This window comes from Lottia gigantea, assembly GCF_000327385.1.
Source record: "Lottia gigantea unplaced genomic scaffold LOTGIsca_36, whole genome shotgun sequence".
In the NCBI taxonomy this organism is placed as follows: domain Eukaryota; kingdom Metazoa; phylum Mollusca; class Gastropoda; family Lottiidae; genus Lottia; species Lottia gigantea.
The window spans coordinates 1,577,700-1,599,573 of record NW_008709220.1 but is presented as its reverse complement, the minus strand read 5'-3'; the positions used below and the strand labels follow the sequence as shown (position 1 = coordinate 1,599,573).

Here is a 21,874-nt window from a genome sequence, read left to right as displayed (position 1 = left end):
TTCAAAGATTGAGCTGCTGATTTCAAATTTTCTAAACATGTCTTTTGTTGGGCATCACCTATATTTAATGGAGATGTCATAATAATAAAGATTCAGATCTCATCTTAATCTCAGCATCTCTTAATCCTTGTTAATCTCATAATATGTATTGACAGTTATATAAAAGAATCTCTGTCAATTGAAGAGACGAAGGTGCTGATAATATTTTTTAAAGAAACTATTCTCCATCACCTATCTCTGATTGAGATGTCATAATTATAAAGATGCAGATCTCTTAATCCTAGCATCTCCTAATCCAGATTATCTGTTAATCTACTTGTGTATATATGAAGTGTGTAGATGGTATAAGATTACTATAATATGTTATAATTATAAAACAAGACCAGATAGATATAATATACTAATTAGTCAGGTATTGTTTTATCATTAGTTCAGGTGTCACCTTCTTTATCTCACCTGTATCTATTTACCTGTCAACACCTTTATTAATTCGCAGGTAGGAGTTGACGAGTAGGGCAGAGGGGTGGGGGGGAGGAGGTAGTAGAAGGAGGGTGGGGAGGGTTACTGGGTAGGGGATAGGGACGGGGGTAGTATGCGGCTCCTTATTTTGGATGCTAACACGCTGTTTCACAGATGCACAATTTTCAACATTTTTTAACCCCAATTCAGAACCAGTCCTTTATTAACTTACAGGTTGGGGTAGGAGTAAATAAGACCTCTTAGAGGGAGGTAGTGGTCACCCAATTTTGGTGTCGAATCATATTTTAAAGATGAACAACTTCAACAAAAATCACGAACTTCAACAAAATAAGTCAAGAACTCTCTTAAACCCCAACTCAGAATCAGCCCTTATTACAATCAGTGTAAATATAACTTGTGGACTCTGTAGAATCGTTGACAGGCAGATTACAGATTGACATCAGGTGTTCAACTCTTATCTCTTCATCTTACATCATTGTGTAAAGAAATTAGAACAGAATCTAATCAAATATTGGCTCTAACTACCTGTGTTTATCTTCAACTATAATAAAATGACAATTTAAATGTCTACTATTTAGTTAAAACTTGTCATAAAGTTGAAATTATTGAGTAATATTAAAATAAATTGGAATAGAATAAATTAGTTTTGATATAATGGGGGTAAAATATTTGTTTTGAAGAATTGACACTGTGTACTTAATGTCATAAGCAATATATTTGAGCATGAACGCTTGTTCACCCAAATAATAAAAAAGAATCGAAAAGAAGGTCATTCAAATTACGGAAATCCCATGTATTGATAAAAGATGTCAAATGTTTACAATCAGAAACATTACAGTCAAAAAATGTCATTCAAACTGCTGACAAGACAAGATTTAAGAAATATATTTAGCTGAAATTGCATTTTCAAACATTTACTCATTCAATACATAACAGTAAAAAACCCTCATTAAAGTTACTGACAATCCAAGTGTTAAGTGATATCAAGTCCTAACAATATATAACAGTAAAATGTGATACAATGTATAAAACCCAGTAATTATTCCATCATTAAAGTCTTATAACTGACTATATGTCAAACACAAACGTGGTATACGCCTAATAATGCCCTGGTGTAACGTCCTTATACATCTTTTATCTACCTAGATCTATCTCAACAGGTAAGATAATCAGGTTTTCAACTGTTCAGGTGGTAGACAATACAACAGTCTTTAGATCTAACTCCCTGTTTAATTTATATTAAGTATGTAGGGTTTCATTACAATAGGGGGTTGAAGATTTTAACAATAGAAGTTAAAGGGTCTGCTGGAGGTAAAGGGGTGATGAAGTTATTTTTAACTTTTGATAACATTGGTTCTGTTTACAAATTTTGATAGAAACTTTAATCTTACCAATCATTAGCTATCCTCAAAATTAAAACCACAAAATAACAATGTCACAAAATAACAATGTCACAAAAAAACAATGACACAAAATAACAATATTAGAGTATGAATTTTATGGACTATATATATATAGCAGATAGAATTGGAAAATTTAAAAAACTTGATAAAAAGGAAATTGAGGAACAGGAGAGAGAGGAGTAAAAATTCAAAAGACACGAGTTGCTGATTTCCAGCTTTCAAGATACATTATAATAATAATAATGATATTTATTGAAGATATTAGCTATATAGATGTCAATGATAAATACATAAATTGATAAATAACACTGGAAAGACGTAGAGGTTGTTTGGTAAAAAGACAATAATAAATCTACTAAACATCATAAATTTTAACTTTGAATCAATTAATGATAATTCAACGACTGTAGTTTAATACCTAAGGTTGACCCACAAAAGTTAAAGAAACTTATTTCCAGTGGGGTCCCTTGATAGTTAACAAGATGGTAGTTAACAATACGTTTAAACCTTCAGCCACCTATCTAAACAAAACCACATCATGATGGGTAAACTGTGGGGGGAGGGGTACACAATAGACCTGACCCTCAGAAACAATAAACCTGACCCCTAGAAAGATAACCCCGACCCTGGAAACAATAGGCTAGAAAAGAGCGGGAACTATGAACAATAGTCACTATGTAATTAAACTTGGCATGAGGTCAAATTAAGTTTACAGTTAAATTTTAACACATTTTAACTCAATTTTCACCCCGCAGTCAATATCTCTCTGACTCTAGAGTAAATTGTTACCAAGTTCTCACTAAACTCCTGAATCCTTCTTAAACCCCAGACAAACTATTGATAGGCATTCCTCCAATTGTGTAACTTATCATTTATTTATATCATTAAACCTTGGATAAACCTTTTATAATCTATAATAACTTTCTTCACCTTCACCAATTTGACCACCAAATAAACTAACATAGTTCAGTGCCAGACAGGGTAAAAGTGGTTATTCAAGGAATAAAGGTATCAAGTTCTTCCTTACTCAACTCAGTTTGTAGATTTTTCTAGTCTTAATGAACTAGTAGAAATAACAAAAAAAAAAAAAACAGTCCGATTTTTCAGAATAATTAGAAATCTAAGTTGAATTATACTTCTTAAACAGTTTAAGTAAGATCTACCAACAAATTTTGACAAAAATATACAATTTCCTTCAAAGCTATAAAACTTTATGAAATTTCAAATAAACTAAATGTTCTTCAAGGTTTTTTTTTATCACATACCAAATCACATATAATTGATATTATTTAAACAAATATCATAACATGCTTTCAAGTTAAAACATTCAAAATTTGTATTGGGTGTCATGGAAGACAATCTCTTATAGAAGCACTGGCCAAGGTCACAAGAAGAGAACATACATATCATCAATTTATTTGTAGAAGTCTTTTCTAAAAATGACAGTGACACTCCAACTTATCTCTTAAATCCTAATAAAACTTCAGAATGAGCAGTCTAATATTTGACAAGGGGTTCGATCTATTCTCTAACAGACTGTAAATTATTCTGATGATAATCTGATACATTGTGTGACATTATTCTACATTGTATCGAATCAGAGAATTTCTATAACCGTGTCTAAAGCATCAAGTTTTATTTGTCAACAGTGTCAAAACTTTTAGACTTTAATCCAACTCTTAACAATTCAAATTCTAAACAAATGACCAAATTAAGTCTCGGACAGTTAGAAAAGTTTTTGAATTCTATTGAAAATAACGACACATTAAATTAAACCCATTCATATTAATGATCACTATTTTTCCGTGTGAATTCACCCAAAAATGTTTTCATGCATTAAATTTCTCGCTTCGTTGAGTTTCAAGTCGTTTTCTTGTTTAAATCATGCTCCTCTATACTGACATTAGTAATGAATTGAAATTAATAATTCTGCCTGATTAATTTTTCTAAAATTCGAAATTCCTAATTTGTAATAAATTTCAAATAATAGGGATAGTTAAAATCTTAATCACCTTCAAAAAACCTCCCCTGAAACATTCAGTTTTAAAAAGATTGTTTTTATTTTCTAACTTTTATCTTTGAAGTGAATTTTTATTTTATTTATTTGGAAATGTTACGTGAGTTATATTCTGTTTATTTCTATGTTTAAGTGATTTATTATCAACTATTACCTTAATTATAAACATAACTTTAACCCTGTTCCAGTGCCTTATATTGAATAGTAACTTTTTATTCTTCAATCACCCTAATCCTTAATGAAATTTAAATTCAGGTCAAATGATTAATGAATACGTCTTGTGAAACATTAGATCTTATTAAACTTTTTTTACAGTGGAATTGAATTTTAGGTTTTAAATCAGTGAGTGGTCCATTAATCTTATGCTTAGTGATTTATAGTGATTCATATTCTTAAATTAAAATTCTAACTTATTGTATTATGAAAATATTTGAAAATATTTAATGTGTTATATCAGTTTCTAATTACAATCAATATTTCATGATTAAATTATGAAAATATTCTCGGGGGTTGAAGCTTCTTCTAAATCTAGTCTTTCTGAAACTACAGGAACCACACATGTCAAACAAGAAATCAAAATGGTATAATAAACTATAAGTGTCCTTGATAAACATACAAACGTCAGAAAATAGTGTCAATAGAAGCTACAAATGTCCTGATACATAATAAGGCTTAGAAAAACTTTTTGACAACTGCTTCTTTCAAATTTGATGAGATTTGAAGACCTGTTGTTCTAATCCTGCCCTAGAATGTGATAAAGATTATCTTAATCCTGTCCTAGTAATATCAGACAGTGTTTCAACCCCTGGTTATTTTATATCATTTTCTTTATGTTTTAAAAAACCTCAAGTCCTTGATAAAGATTATTTGGAATCCTGAGATGCCACACCCACTGTTAATCCATCACTTGCTAAAGATTATCTTAATCCATTCCTGAATATCAGGCAGTGTTTGAACCCCTGTAGAGATATAATGGTTTGTTTTAAAACATTCTCTTTCAGTTTTTAAAGACCTGTTATTCTAATCCAACCCTCGATAAAGATTATCCTAAGATGCCACACCTACTGTTAATCTATCACTTGTTAAAGATTATGTTAATCTGCTAAAATCAGAAGGTGGTCAACTGATATATTGTTTTCTGTTTCTGTATTTTGACTAATATTTATGTATATTTGAATAAAGTTTAGTAAATATATGTCAAAAATATTGTGAAACCAGCAGGTGGGCCTATTATAAACTTGCTTGTTTAAGTATTTTATCTTTAAAACAGAAGCTTATCGTGATGAATCAGTACCACCAGATTATTATCTCTCTTTGTTTCTTTTTGAAATATACTAACAAAACTCAATATAGAAAGTGAAAGAGAGAAGTCAGGTTTTCAACAGTTTTGCTCGGAAAACTAATCAATATAGATGACCTTGAGAAGTTTAACTAAAGATAAAAGATTCAGTTTTCCAAATGGCGGCTGGTACCTAAATAATCCTGGACAGACAGTGCTTAATCATCCCAGCTACACCTAGCTGTTATTCTATCAGATTTTCAGAATGGCGACTGGTACCTAGATAATCCTGGATAGATAACGCTGAATCATCCCAGCTACACCTAGCTGTTATTCTATCAGATTTTCAGAATGGCGACTGGTACCTAAATAATCCTGGATAAATAACGCTAAATCATCCCAGCTACACCTAGCTGTCATTATATCAGATTTTCAGAATGGCGACTGGTACCTAGATAATCCTGGATAGATAACGCTGAATCATCCCAGCTACACCTAGCTGTTATTCTATCAGATTTTCAGAATGGCGACTGGTACCTAAATAATCCTGGATAAATAACGCTAAATCATCCCAACTACACCTAGCTGTCATTATATCAGATGTTCAGAATGGCTCAATATATCCAGTTTATTAAATTTTCTCACGATTTTGTTATCTTTGACTATTTTTTTTCTTTCTAACTTTGTATATATTTTCTAATGGCTTGTATTGATGAAAGTGTTGATGGATTCTCAAATCTTTTATTTTTAACTAAATTATTAAATCTATCAATTACAACAAGATTACATCCCTTTTTCTAAACTTGAGGAGAAGATCATCTTCCATTAGGTAAAATAAAGAAACGGATTAACTCCCTTGAGTCAGATAAAAGAACAGATTATCTCCCTTTGATGAATTTAAAGAGTAGATTATCTCTCATTGTTTTTCTTTATAATCTATTAAATCTTAGATTATCTTCTCCACAATGTTTCAAGAGGCTGGGAAAGGTGTAAACTTTAAAACAGTTTAACACAAAGTTTGTCTGTCGCAGTTTTGATTGTCAAAAGGTAGATTATCTCCCTTTGTTAGTTAAATCTTGTTTTCTGAGGAAGTGATAAAGAGTGGTTTAAAATGGTGGTAAACTATAAGATTAAGAAACTTAACTTCCTCAATGAAATGTTTCTACAGTCTTTATGTCTGTTCACAATTGAATGATGGATTATGTCCCTTTGTTTTAAGAATAAATTTGATTAAATCGCAGATTATCTGCTTGACGTTGCTTGAGAGGCTGGGAAAGGCGTTGGATTTCAAACAATTTAGCAAAGAGTTTCTTTAACAGAGATAATCCGTATTAAAAAAGATTAAGATTTAGAATTATTCTATTTTATCTATTACGAGGCTCAGTTGTATTATTTTTAAACACAAATTTGATAATTGGCACCTCAATATTTGAAGAAGCTGGGAAAGGCGTTTGGTTTCATTTCAGCAAAAATTTTGTTCACTAGAGAGTATCCTAAAGAGAGTTATTCAGGCAAAAATCTCATAACTAGGTTAGAGATTCAGGCAACCTAAGATATTTCACCCCCCCTCCTCCCTCGGGCGTAAACCTAGCTCTGCCACTGTGTCTGAGTTAAATCCAAAAGATTAAAGATTATCTATCATTCAGTATTTAAAGAGGAGTAAGATAAGATAATTTTCAAGACTAAATCTAACTGTTGTATTTTTTTGTTATTCTATTAAATGGTAGAATATGGCTTTTTGTTTTTCTGTAGATTTGATAAAATCCCAGATTATCCATACAAAAATGTTGATCTCTTTAAGTACCCTTTCCTCAAATTTTTCAACTCCAAAATTTCTCTGTTCCATGAAAAGTATGGGAGATTTAAATCTCTCTTCAAGTTTTGAGTGAAACCATAATATAAACCTTGTGTTATTGTTATAAGTTATTCTGTTTGATGTAAATTTAAATTTTTAATACAACTGGAGAAAATGGTAGATTTAGTCCTACTTTCAGTTTTCATTGATATTATTTACGTTTACATCATTATCAACCAGTGTTGTTGTTTTCTAAAATTACCTACTTGGTTTTTTGTTATTTTTTACAAAACAAAATTTAATTCTTTACAAAATGGAGTTTTAAGTCCTACTCTTTGTTTATTTTGATGTAATTTTTAACAAGTTTTGTCAAGTGTTCCAACTCTTACCTACCAAGTTTTTGTTGTTTTATACAAAAACTGAGATTAATACTTTATTTTCTCTACCCTGACAGTATTTAGTTTGATGCAACCCCAATTACAATACTGTTGTTTTTGACACAAGATGGTGTAATGATGTAAAGGTACGAGGGGTGCCTCTGTCAACTCCCACCCAGGTAGTTGAGCCGTTACCATGGTGATACAATAAACAATAACAACTAGTAAACAACTCATGACAATAGGTAAACAAATTGTTTATTTATTCTACACCTGGCTGGACTGGGCTGGTTATTTTTTTGAGCTGGGGGGAGTTTTTGAGGGGGGGTAATTAGATATTGGTATCCCCCCTGCTTGATACAAAACCGAATATAAAAATATCTATAAGAGAATAGGATAATGTATAATAATAAGGCTGTGAAGATCTAAACCTTCAGGAAATCTCTGACAGATTAACCTAATCCTAATTCCATTCCACAGATTATCATCTCCATTCAATTACTGTAGATTAGGGTAACTTCTGACAACTTCTGATTTTTAAGAAAATATTTAGATATTCTGACAAGTCTATCTACAGGGGGATGAAGATGAGGAAGGGAGGGAGGGAGAGGGGGGATTATCCCTCAAAGATTATTTCACCTTATCCTAAATCATCAATAAATGTCTCCTATCAATCACTAAAGATTACAATATTTTAACAACTTCTGATTTTTTATCAAGTCGGAAACTACAGGGGGTTGAAGAGATACACTCCAGAAGGAGAGGGAGGAAACAGGTGGGGGGTGGGGGGATTATCCTTCACAGATTATATCTATGTTCTATCCTAATCCATAAATTAATTTCTTCTGAAGATAAAAATATTTTGACAACTTGTGATTTTTTATATACAAATATTGAGGGATTTTGTCAAGTCTAAAACTACAGGGGTTGAAGTGATACACACCCGGTAGGAATAAGAAAAGAGAGAAGGAGGGTATGGATTATCCCTCACAGATTATCTCTATCTTTTACCCTACTCCATAGATTAATTTCTTCTGAAGATCAAAATATCATAACAACTTCTGATATATGAAAATATTTAGAGAGTTGACCAGTCTGAAACTACAGGGGTTGAAGTAGTGATGCACACTCAACAGGGGCAAAAGTTGGGGGTGGATTATCCCCCTCGTTTACCCTAATCCATGGATTAATGTCTCATGAAGATAACAATATTTTGACAATATTATGAAAATATTTAGAGTCTTGAACTACAGGAGGTCGACAAGGTTAATAAGGGTTCAATAAGGGTCAATATTTTGATCAATCAGAGTTTAAATATAAGATCTAAAATAATCTATGTACCTAAAAAATAAATAAATAAATGAAATTTATTTGTAAATGAAAAGGAGTTTTAGGTCCAACTTGTACACCTTATTGGATTAATGAAATGAAATGAATGGAGTTTTATGTCCTACTTTTCTGTACCATGTATTGGATTAATGAAATGAAATAAATGGAGTTTTATGTCCTACTTTTCTGTACCATGTATTGGATTAATGAAATGAAATGAAATGAATGGAGTTTTATGTCCTACTTTTCTGTACCATGTATTGGATTAATGAAATGAAATGAAATGAATGGAGTTTTATGTCCTACTTATCTGTACCATGTATTGGATTAATGAAATGAAATGAAATGAATGGAGTTTTATGTCCTACTTTTCTGTACCATGTATTGGATTAATGAAATGAAATGAATGGAGTTTTATGTCCTACTTATCTGTACCATGTATTGGATTAATGAAATGAAATGAATGGAGTTTTATGTCCTACTTTTCTGTACCATGTATTGGATTAATGAAATGAAATGAAATGAATGGAGTTTTATGTCCTACTTTTCTGTACCATGTATTGGATTAATGAAATGAAATGAAATGAATGGAGTTTTATGTCCTACTTTTCTGTACCATGTATTGGATTAATGAAATGAAATGAAATGAATGGAGTTTTATGTCCTACTTATCTGTACCATGTATTGGATTAATGAAATGAAATGAATGGAGTTTTATATCCTACTTATCTGTACCATGTATTGGATTAATGAAATGAAATGAATGGAGTTTTATGTCCTACTTTTCTGTACCATGTATTGGATTAATGAAATGAAATGAAATGAATGGAGTTTTATGTCCTACTTATCTGTACCATGTATTGGATTAATGAAGACAATTCTAAAAAGAAAGTTCAAAAAACAATAAAATTTGAAAATTAAAAATCTTATTTCTATAAACAATCTGAAAACGGAATTAAAATCTGAAATAAAATATATATGTATATTGACACACTTATACATCCAGGGTTCATAATTTTACACCTCTACAATAGGAGAGCATGCAAGGTAGATAATCAGTGTGTCATAACCATCAATTTCATTCAACAATAGTTGACCTGATTCCTTTTATTCCCAATGAATCAATTTTTGTCGTAAGTTTGATTTTGGGTTGAAGAGGGTTCCTTAACTTTTTATGTGTATCACGGCCATTCATCAATCACATGACTCCTTCCAATTTTCAATCAGACGTCAGTGGTTCCTTTGTAGAATTGTTAAGTTGTATACAAATATAATTATGACCAGTTTTTCCAATAGAGACATTAGTTTTAGTGGAATTGCAGGAACCACAGATATCTGATTGAAAATTGGAATGATGTAAATTGAGGCTATCAGTGTTCCTGATACACATTAAAGTTAAAAAAACCCTCACTTTACAATCCCTTCAACTTGCAACAAATTTCAATCATACATTTTTTTGAGAATCAGTGTCAGGGCTATTCACAAAACACAGATTTTACTGGGGTAACTATACGATAACTTACATTTAATGAAGCAAACACCAGCCAAATCTAATCACAATAAATTCTAATCATTTTCACAAATAGTCTCATCTTACAGAAACACAAGATATATCATGGATCAATTTAGATTTATCATTTAATTAGTAAATAATCATTAGTGATATATGGACTCTCTGTAAACTATTTAGCAAATAGTCAATTTTAGTGATGTGAACTCTCTGAAAGAGATGTAGAAATGACATACTCAAACACAGATTTGAAATTTGTATAACAGAGTTATAATCAAATGGAAAATAAAACACGAAGAAAGGAATATCTTCCTTAAGTTTGATATCGATGCCTGTTTGAGCACGTAGACCATCACTTGAGGTTAAAATCTTGAAAAGAGTTACTTCCCTTGTATTTGATAGATTCAGTTTAGATCTCATATTTTTATTAGAGAGAATCTTGTGTTTCTGTAAAATGTTATCACTACACATGACATATTCTTGGATTAAAATTCTGACTAATCTAAAACACGACAGTGATAACAACTCTAATTACCTAAACGAGAGTTATCTACCTTGCTAAATGTTGGACCATTAATATTAGACGGGACAGCGAGTAGTTTAGTGCGTAGCTAAGACAAAATAAATATGACGTGTAAGATCGGAGCTAGGGCAATCTAATTAAAATCTAATTAAAATTTCGTATCTTATTTGCTTTCTGATATTTTTGTCTCGATTGTAATCTAACAAGTTTTCTTTATGACACACTTTGATTGGTTAGAAATAATGTCATTGGAATGGAACTGTGGTAAAAAGTTGTTAAATTACTATGGAGAAGAAAAATATCAGATAAAAACAAGAAGCGAAATTGTTAACCAATTGTAATTAGAATGGGGCTAGGGGTTTGGTACATTGTGTTAAACTGTGTTTAAATTTTACTCGTAACATGCTTTATATAGATTGGTCAGCTATGTTTCCAGGAAAGGGAATGAAATTTTACTTGTTCTTATTCTGCTTCAAACGACACCACACATTGAGCAATGTGGTAAATTCAGTTTATTACACTTTATTGCAATATTTGGTCACCAAGAATAATTGCGTACATCACAAATCAGTATTTTTAAGACTATTATTTCGGTTTTATCAAGTGTTCCAGCAAACATCAAAGACCAAGAGGTTTGATTAAGGACCAGTTGGTGGAAAGAATCATCATGAATGTGTTATCCTTTGAAAATAAAATCTATTCTCACTTTTATCAAATTCTTGATCTTGCAATGCTGTTCAGAAAGAGCAATTTATCAGACCTACAGGATCATGGTTTTCAAGTTATATTAGGAATTAAGTTCTGATTGAATTAGGGTATCTAGTAAATACAAACTAACTGACCAACCTATATAATACTATACTGTATAAATATTAGAACTATATAATACTATAACAAGTGCTAGTTAGTTATAAATATCAACATTATTTCTCTATCATCACAGACCAATTTCATAAAATCTCTTCTAAAATACGTCCTCAATTTAAAGAAATACAGTTATCTGATTGGTTAATAAAACTGAATTTCAGATTTAAAATAATTTTAAACAATCTGATTGGACGATATAACTCTAGATTTAGAATTAATTTCAGTGATTGGTCAATTTTATGACTAAAATAAACACTGAAATTATCAGTGAAGTTTTTGAGAAATTGGTCCAAGAATGTTGAACAAAATCCTGAAACAATAACCTGAAATCAAACTCAATAGAATAATATAACTGAAAGAAGTCAAGGTCAAGGTTACTCACCCTCGGAGCTCCGTTGGCAGCACATACGGACATGGACCTTCTTTCCACTGCAAGATACAAAATATTTTTCAATAATTTTTTTACTACGAGTTCCTTGAGATGAGACAACAATTCTTGAATACGACATTTACGCAAATCTCAAATATTGGCATTTAATAATTGGACTGATCACAATTATGATGATAGAAATATTTTAATTAAGAACTAGTGATCAATACATTTTGAGGCAGTGGACAGTAGAAACTTGGCAAGACCAAAATATTATTTCTCTCCATTTCTTGCCAACTGCAGTCAACTTTTACAGATGATTAACACTGTTGATAGGCTCTGTGACCTAGGCCAGTAGTTTCATTGACGCTCATCTCAATACACCTTAACACTAAGGGCAAATGTCAACGTTTTAGGGGTAGATATTTCCTGTACCACAAACAATTACGTAAAGGTGTGTAAAGGACAAGAAAAAATAACTAAAGGGAAGTAACTCTATTTAGTAAATAATTTTGTGCTAAAATAAAAACCTACCCCCACTAGTAGTCTCACCATAAGCAGAACCAAAAGGACGATCTTGTAAAATTTTCCTACAAACAAAATAAAATCAAAATTCTACAAAAACGATAAAAATTGTGCAAAAAAAAAAATTGCCTTTGCAAAAACTAAAATATTAGAATGAAAATAATATAAAATACACATATGAAAGAAGCCAAAATTATTAACCCTTGCAATACTGGTGGCTATATCATTAGGTGATATGAAATAATACTGGTGGCTATATCATTAGGTGATATGAAATAATACTGGTGGCTATATCATTAGGTGATATGAAATAATACTGGTGGCTATATCATTAGGTGATATGAAATAATACTGGTGGCTATATCATTAGGTGATATGAAATAATACTGGTGGCTATATCATTAGGTGATATGAAACAATACTGGTGGCTATATCATTAGGTGATATGAAATAATACTGGTGGCTATATCATTAGGTGATATGAAATAATACTGGTGGCTATATCATTAGGTGATATGAAACAATACTGGTGGCTATATCATTAGGTGATATGAAACCGAGCTGCAATTGAAGCAGATGTTACCAAGTGACGTCATGTAACTCTAACATCATACACTTTCAGTTATATTACTTAGATTAGAGGGTCCCCTTTCACAAAGAAATCTTACAAATCATGTCTGCACCTAGAATGGTATTTCTCAATTAATAATTTAACACTCAACCCTGTCGTTAGGGTGGTGTCTGGGGGGGCTGGGCCCTAGCAAGTGAGAATTAAGCCCCAGCAAAACCGTCTTCAGTTCAGATTGATTCATTTTCAGTGTCTTTGTACATAGATTTTGATATGTTTTTGGCACTTCAAAATTGTCCGAAATGAGTTCTCTGGGTCTTTAATTCTTCCAGTTATCTGAATACAAAATCTGAGCCCCAGCGTATTAAATTTTTATACACTACATGTTCAAATGGTTAAAAAATTGGAATCATCATTTGTTTATGAACATGAAGAAGTTTTCACACTAGACTAACATAGAAATTTGAAAGAAAAAATTTAAAATCAAACCTGGCTTCTTCTAGCTCTGAATGATCTTTCTCGTAAAGTCTCTTCTGATTGTCAACGTGAGCTATCATCACTTCCATAGCTCGACACATTCTACGTTCCTACAGGTATATAAATATATAATCTAATCATTTACATAGTATATATACTAGACTGTCCAATATACAAATTCTCTGAGCTGAATAGAACACCCTAGTGAAGATAGGTACATTGTCTGAAGATCACCTAGCGTGAAACTCTTGAGTAACAACAACATGTTTTAGGTTCTGTTTTAATATTTCTATTTCTATTGATGAGATACATCTGTAGAATTAAAATGGCAGGAATTGCCTGATTCACTGGGTATTAGATGATGAAAGTGGACACTGGCCTTCCTTCAGTAGCACTGGACAAGGCACCTTGAGGAGAATTCGAACCCACAGCACCTAATTACTTAACAGACAACAATCCAACTCACTACCAACTGAACTATTCCACTGTAACTAATTTGAAATATCTTTATATAAGTGTAAAAGTAGAATCAGTTGAAAACAATTGAAAATGAGATTGATTTTGCTAAAAAAAATATATCTTGAACCGCTACAGGACAAATAGTTGATGTGCAGGGGGACTTCAGGGACAGACTTACCTGCTGCACTGCTCCTAAAACTTCCGCTCGACTCGATACTCTGGCAGCACATTGCTCCAGTACGTCAATATGATTCTTTATTTTACTGATTACATCTCTAATCTGTCCATCAGTACATAGGTGATTTAATAACTGTAATAAACATGATATAAAAGTCGTTACATTGAACGATTCAGCACCTGATTGGTCTGATGAAGCAATACCATGAGGTATGCAATGAGGAACATTTGACTGTTTTTATTTTCCAATACACCAATTCTGTATTATCTGTGCACATACATAAAATGCTTAATCCCTACTTCTGTCAGGATAAAATACATTGATTTAACATGGCAGTTTGTAGACAAAGATCTTATATAAAGGGTTTACTACAGTTACAATCATCAGACTGGTGATATACGTTATGAACAACACTTGCTTTAATAATAATAATAATAATTGTATTTATAAAGCAGTGAAATCCACTCTACAGGAAGAAGTGCTGACAACATTCTCAAAGTTAAATAGATATCTGTCAATGTAGTTAACACTTTATGAAATCTAAAAATATTTTCTACTTTTACTCCAAATTGGACTATGAATACACCATGCAGTGAACAATGAAGTAAATTCAAATCACTTACATCTACAGCCTCTCTCAACCCATATAATTCTTGATCTACGTTTTGTTCACTAATATCGCGAGCTCTCTCCTGTATCTCCAGTCGTTTATCTAGGGTGTATTTATCAGTACGAAACGCCAATGATACAATATTAAATTTATTCTGAAATAGAAATATAAACCAATACATGAACTGATGTTAAATGTATAGCAAAGCAAAGTTTTGGTTAAAAAAAAAAAACTCGCAAGTGTATAAATGTGCAACGATATTTCTGAAAATCTATGAATGATTCAAAAGATAAAGAAGATCAGTTATTTTATGTAGAGGAATTATTCTACCCACATATACAGAAAGGAAGAAAGAACTATAGTTTAAAAGGATAACAATTTAGGTTCACAGTTAAAGATCCTTTCTACCAGCTGGTTCTTGGCCAAACCTCTTGGCATTGATCTTTCCCAGATTATTGATACCCATTTACAGCTGGGTCGAGTGGAATTATGAGTAAAGATCACTAATTCAAGGTCATTGGACTTTCACACGCCGATCGAGATTGGAACCCACAGTAGCCATTTGCTTGAGGTAACCAAGAAAATGACGTCATGTAACCAACGCTCTAACCGACTGTGTTATAGAACCTCACAAAGTATATAAAGTTTACTGTTTGTGATTATGTTTGAAATTGTTCCTACATGTGCACCTACATCTTTCCCTGCCTAAAACTATCAAGGAAAAAGTTGTAATTTATAATAATGTAAGTTGAAAATATTTCAGTAAGCGGTGAAACTGTCCACATAGCTGATATTGGTTGTTAATTATCCCTATGTATATTTTTTGTAACCTTGGCCAGTGCAGCTATAAGTGTATCTTTGTAAAATTTGTTTTTCTATCGCACTACATTTATTCTTAGGAAAAAAAGGCATCTTTTTCACTCTTTTTCTTACCATGTGCAATATTTTGACTGTTTTTGCAGCCTGAAGCCGAAATGATGTCAGAAATTATTCATTGTTTTAATCTAGCCAGACCCTACTTAACCCTCGTACAGTCACTTTGTTTTCTCTAATGTGAACTACCCTTGATTACTCTGCAGCCTAAAGCCAGGTTCAAATGTGTCAAAAATCATTAATGTTTCTACAAATGGGTAGATCACCCTCACCCCTCCAGCATTTCAACGTGCCAAAAACTCTCGTCCAACAAATGAGTATATAACCCATTGTTTTAACATGTCTTCATATCTTTTGATCATATTAACCCATTGTTGTGTCAAAAACATCAAGATTATCTCCCCCTATTGTTTTTACCTAATAAGGAGATCTTTACCTTTCAAAAACCTTTTGATGTTTGATCTTTTGTGGTGTCATAATTCAAGAAATTTTAGAATTTGACCCCTAAGGTCAATTCTTCCCCAGCCCTTTAATTACCTGTGAATTGTAATGACGTTTTAATGTGCCTTACCCTCACAAGTCAACAAACAATTTAATTGTTTTTTGGTACGTTATTATTGTTTTTTGACCCCTTAAGGTGAATTTTCTTTGAAGGTAATTTATGTGTCAAAAACAAAGTGAATTGTGCCTGAATTACTGGGGGTATTGTTCCTGAATTACTGGGGGTATTGTTCAGCCCCTAATATATCTGATGTTAAACAGTATCTATTGTCTTAACTCCCTACCTACATACCATATACCATGTCCAGTCATTCAGGTGAAAGGCATGCCCACCCCTTCTGGTAATTTGAAAGTTAATTATTGCCCCAATTAACAGAACTATATAGATGTTACAAGTCATTTGTAGGGTCCTTTCAGGTCACTGGTTAAAAAGATGTGTGATCTAAAGGGTGGGGAATCAAAGGAGGGGGTCTGAATCTTAGTGTCGGGATCCAAGGGAAAGGAATTGAGGTCTAATGGAAGTTTGGTTAGAGTAGAAGGAAGAAGCAGACTGGTCCTCTTGTTTTAACAATTATAATAATTTTATTTATTGGTTCAGTGAGCTTTTTAAATTAGCAATTAGAAGTTTAGAAAATATCAGATTAGTTCATAATTCATATTATCCACTTCTGGATTTATAGTTGCTAGGCAACCATTTTGGAATGGTAAATATTGGACCTATCAAGTCTGCTGAACACCAGAAGATATTAAATTTAACTCTCCATGTTTGTTTACAGAACTGCTATGAGAATTTCCACTTGTACAAAAAAAAAATTTATTGTGCCAAGAATAACAAAAAAAACATCCCCTTTGGAATTTAAAACAATTTGAAATGGTGTAAACGAAGCTTTTATGGGTCTTCCAACTCCTCTTTCACATCCTTAAATTGTTTGTTATTATAATTAACAACAGAATATATATTTATCAGACTAGTTAGGTTTTATTTAGCATTATTTTGGTTCCAGGTAGATCATTATCAAACCATATAATTATCATTAACGAGTTTTTACCTGTCAGAATAAGAAGTTAATTGCGATTAATTGAATTACCTATATAAACTTGTATCTGATCTAAGTTGATAACTACTATATTTTCTACCTGGAGGTGATATATCTCCACTAATTGTCATTTATATTTACTTCATTTTATCTGATTTATTTTTTTAAAATGTCAAAAACACATTAAAAAGTAATTTTCTGTGTCAGAATTAATTGTGTATTGTTTAAAACAATGTTATACTATGTTAGACAATGTAATACAGTTAGATTGTGGTCTATCTCTCATCAAACCATGAGGGAATTAGGTTGGTGATTTGCAGGTTTCATGGTTTTTGAGAATAGTGGTGTTACATTGCATTGAAAACAATATTACGAAAGCACAAGTACAAGACGTAACATAAGTTTATAGTTCTAGAAAATAAACAAGATGGTGTATTAATAAGTAATACTTTAATATCTGTTGTTATCTTAACTGTAGATAATCTGAAATAAGAGAAATATCCCTTTTTGGGATCATAGTTTAGAATCAATTGAATAACATATAAACTGTTTATTTACTTTATAAAACTAGGGAGAAATATAGCAACAATTAAAACAGTGTATTGTGGTTGTACTGTCTATTCTGATATCGTGTTGTACTCTCTTAACTACTTGATTTGAGCTACGTCACATTCCATTCTAGCCCCTCATCCTTATAGATTTTAATTCTAAAAATTTCTATAGATATCTGATATCAATCTGTATTTAAAGCAAATAATTCATGATGACCCTTGCTAATTATTTGAATCAATCCACTGATTATCTGGGAAAGATTATCACCAGGTAGCCAGTCCTTAAAGAGATTGTAAAGAGGTTTTCTAAACTTTTTATGTGTTTCGGAGACACTGATAGCTTCAATTTGCACCATTCCAATTTTCATTCCGACATCAGTGGTTCTTGCAATTCTACTAAAACTATAGATATTAATAGTAGCTTCCGGTAGTTCTCCTCTAGTGATGTCATAAAACACATTAGTTTTAGTGGAATTGCAAGAACCACAGACGCCAGAAATTGGAATGGTGCAAATTGATGCTATCAGTGTCCCTGATAAGTTTAGAAAACCTCTTTACAATCTCTTTAACAAGAACCACAGACGTCGGAATGGATATTGGAATGATGTAAATTGATGCTATCAGTGTCCCCGATAAATTTAGAAAACCTCTTTACAATCTCTTTATGAATTTATGTTACTATTGTTTTAATTTCTGGATATTTCTTATTTTTTTTAAAGTAAAATTGACTGTGTTTAAAAGTTGAAAGTATCAATCAGTCTCTCCCCTCTTGATTAATTAAAATTTACCATTACTAATTAATATCTGTCTAATTAAAAGAATTAACTCCAATTTTCTTGTCAAAGTTATAGCACAAATTGTTAAAAGTGATATATTTCATGAAAACTAGAGAAATAGTGAGAGATTGATAGAAATTATCTTGTGTTTTGTCAGAATATTTTACAATGTTATATCACAGACTGATATTAAATTAGTTTTTGTCGAAAAAGGTGAAAATAAAGATAGATTCATGACAAACTAATTGAAATAATTTATTTGTTTTTGATGAAAGTAGAAGAATATATGAGATCTCAAGTTTTACTTTGATATCATTTGTCAAATTGTGAAACAGTGTTATATCATAAATTAACCAAATTGGTTTTAGTTTTAGTCTCATAAATAGATCAAACTTAATTTCATTGACAAAACTGATAAAAATATAAGTGAATGTTTTATAAATAGTTAGCAAATAGACCAAACTTAATTTTTTTGATGAAAACTGTAAAATTTTTAAGTTTTTTTTTGATATTATTTGTTACAATGTGTCATAGTGTTATATCACAGACTCAGGAAACTTAATTAAAATATCACGAGAAATATAAACTGTGTGTTAATTCTTCTGTTTCAGATACAACAATGACAATTAAAGGTAGGCCATTTTTTCAACAATCATACTTTAGTCTCAGAAACAGGAATTTTTTAGCTGAGTCAATCAGTAATAGTGTTCACAGCTCGAAATTTGAGCCTTCAAATCCACCTGTGTCCAGAATTATCAGCATTTGAATGTTAAAATGACTCTTCAATTTAAGATACTCTGTGATATATAGAAAAGACATATATAGAAATAGTGAGTAAAATTCATAGTTTGAAGTATTTTTAAAGGAATTATGTTATTTTCGTATATTTCTAGTACTTCTGAAGACTATTTACATATATTCAAGACTCAAATCAACTTCCCAAAATGACAGTAATCTGTATATACTTTTCAACGAAGATATTTTTAGAAACTCGATGAAAGTAAGAAAATCTAGACTCTGTGTAAAACCTTTAACTTTTTTATTTTCATCAACTTCAATTTATCTTTGATTCAACCAATGAGCAGTCAAGTGAACACAGTTGATTTTTTATCAGATATTAGCTCAATATGTTTTAATTTCCATGAATAACATTCATTAAAACACACAAATTTGATAAAAATAAATTGTGAAAACAACACAGGTGTGAAAATTTAATGGTAAGAAATCAATAGAATGGAAGCAGAGGAGAAGAACAAAATAAAATAAATAAAAAGATACTTACTGCTATTTCTTTATCTGACAGGTTTTCAGCGCTGAAAAATAAAAGAAAAGGTCAAATATTTACGTCAGGCAACAATTTAAGGTAGCTGTATATTTTGTTGAGCTGATTGTAAGTAACACTGGAACTATTCTCAAATACAAATTTCAGTATTTTTTAGTTTGAAAAGACTTAGAACCAATAATTCAGAAACTTTCAAAATACAGGACAGAAGTCAAGTACGAAGATAATTCATGGGCCAAGGGACAAAACTCTATTTAAGACCTTGGCACTGAAACCCTTGTTCAGCAAAGGAGCTATGATCTGGTTTGATTCAGCAAAATACCAAAAAAAGATAGCTAGATTGCAATGGAGTAACGAACAGACAACCTCGAGAGAGTTGACTGTTGAATAAAGTATTGTTGAATCTTTAAGGAGAGTCTGACAGCATCTCCAGTTATCATCTAATTCGTTGCAATCAAAATTAACCTTTCTACCAGGCAATTCACTTCTGGGTAATTAAGAGCAAAGGGACAAAACTCTGTTTAGGGAATTTACTATATTCTTTAAGGTAACAAAAGTCCCTTTTAAACTAGACCTGGATGATAACCTCGTTAAAATGTGCCTAGAAAGCTCAAATGTTCTGAGAATGCTTCTTCAAATGTAGTGTTAATGAAAAGCGTCCTCAGCACAGTTATCTGTGGGACTCTTTTTAAAGAAGTTGAAATTAGTCTTTGTAGTCAAACAGCAATAGAACTGAATAATGATAGAATTCTGCAGGAAAAGGTGAAGGTTAGTTTCAAGGCTAAGACAGGAAACTGTTTCGCGAACAGTTACCGTTTACATGACGCCAATTTATAGTCCGTTCTGAGAACCAATCCCAGACCATCTCCACGAGGTTGGTCAGAATTAGAACGGTTTTCTAAACTCTTGTCTGTTTACATTATGTATGTAAAAAGGGTCAGTGCCCCAAACTTGGTTGAATAAAAGCTTACTTTTTCTTAGCTTTTAAAAGATGCTTCACAAAATCTCCAAAAGACAGTTTCTCCATAATTCAAATATCACAAGTCAAAATATCACAGTCGACAAAATCTTGTTTCAAACAAAAAAACAAAACCAGACATCTAAATCAGAAAAGCTTTGCTTTTCCCTTGCACACATTAAAACAGAATTCACAAATATTAAATGTCATCATAATCTTAAAATATTCCAGTAAAATATCCTGGCACAGCATCAGTCCTTAAATAGTGATACTTATTCCAGTAAAACATTAAAACCTTTGGAAATGATCTGCATCTGAAATAGGTCTACTGGTAAAACTGTTACTGTAATGAAACCTGGTGTCTCTGTGTATCGAATTGAAGAATAATGAAACTGTGTAAATTCAGAGTCTAACGATTATTCAACTCACAAATTAAGAGAATAAATCAATACATCTATTCTATACAGACTATATCACAGGAAGAAAACAGACATATATCTATCTTTCAAACACTCTCTCTCAATAAATGACCACCCTTTTGAAACACTTGATGCCATTCCTGGGTTTGTCAACTCAGCTTCCCTTACAGAGAGTCCACATCAAAGGGAGCCGCAGTGGCTCAGTGAATTGGACGCTTCCTCGTTAACCTGAAGGTCAAGGGCTCTGTACATGCATAGGTTAAGATGATACCTTCGGATTTTTCAACCCGGTTTCCCCCTGTCAGTGATGTAGGTAAGAGGGGCTGACATGGAAAAAGCGTCTAGTCATTCGGATGGGACAATAAACCAAGGCCCTGTATGCTACAGACTGCGCACATTAAAGATCCCTTAACAGTTGGAAATCGAAAAAGAGCAGGCTAATGCTGCCATACTGGCAAAATTTCCCTCATGGCACCCTGCATGGCGTTGCACGTTTTCATTAGCCAACATGGTGCAGAAAAGTAGGATGTAAAACTCCATTCATTTCATTTCCATTATCAAAATAAATAGAATCATTTCAACTGAAAGTCAGAATAGTCCCAATCCACTTTCAATCTTACGTTAAATTCAATAAATCATCTTATTCACAAAAATCAATCAAACCATTTCAACTGAGTTAAGCAATATTCCCACAAGACCATCACTAACTC

General features: G+C 31.8%; 1 protein-coding gene across 1 annotated transcript; it reads right to left on the bottom strand.

The window, feature by feature from the left end:
• Window positions 1–13,483: 13,483 nt before the first annotated feature.
• On the bottom strand, window positions 13,484–14,948 carry LOTGIDRAFT_121297 (hypothetical protein; the record flags this gene model as incomplete). The annotated part of the gene is made up of 3 exons (XM_009058886.1): window positions 13,484–13,630; window positions 14,158–14,289; window positions 14,781–14,948. The coding sequence occupies 3 exons, from the start codon at window positions 14,946–14,948 to the stop codon at window positions 13,484–13,486; spliced, it is 447 nt and encodes a 148-aa protein (XP_009057134.1).
• Window positions 14,949–21,874: the final 6,926 nt, after the last annotated feature.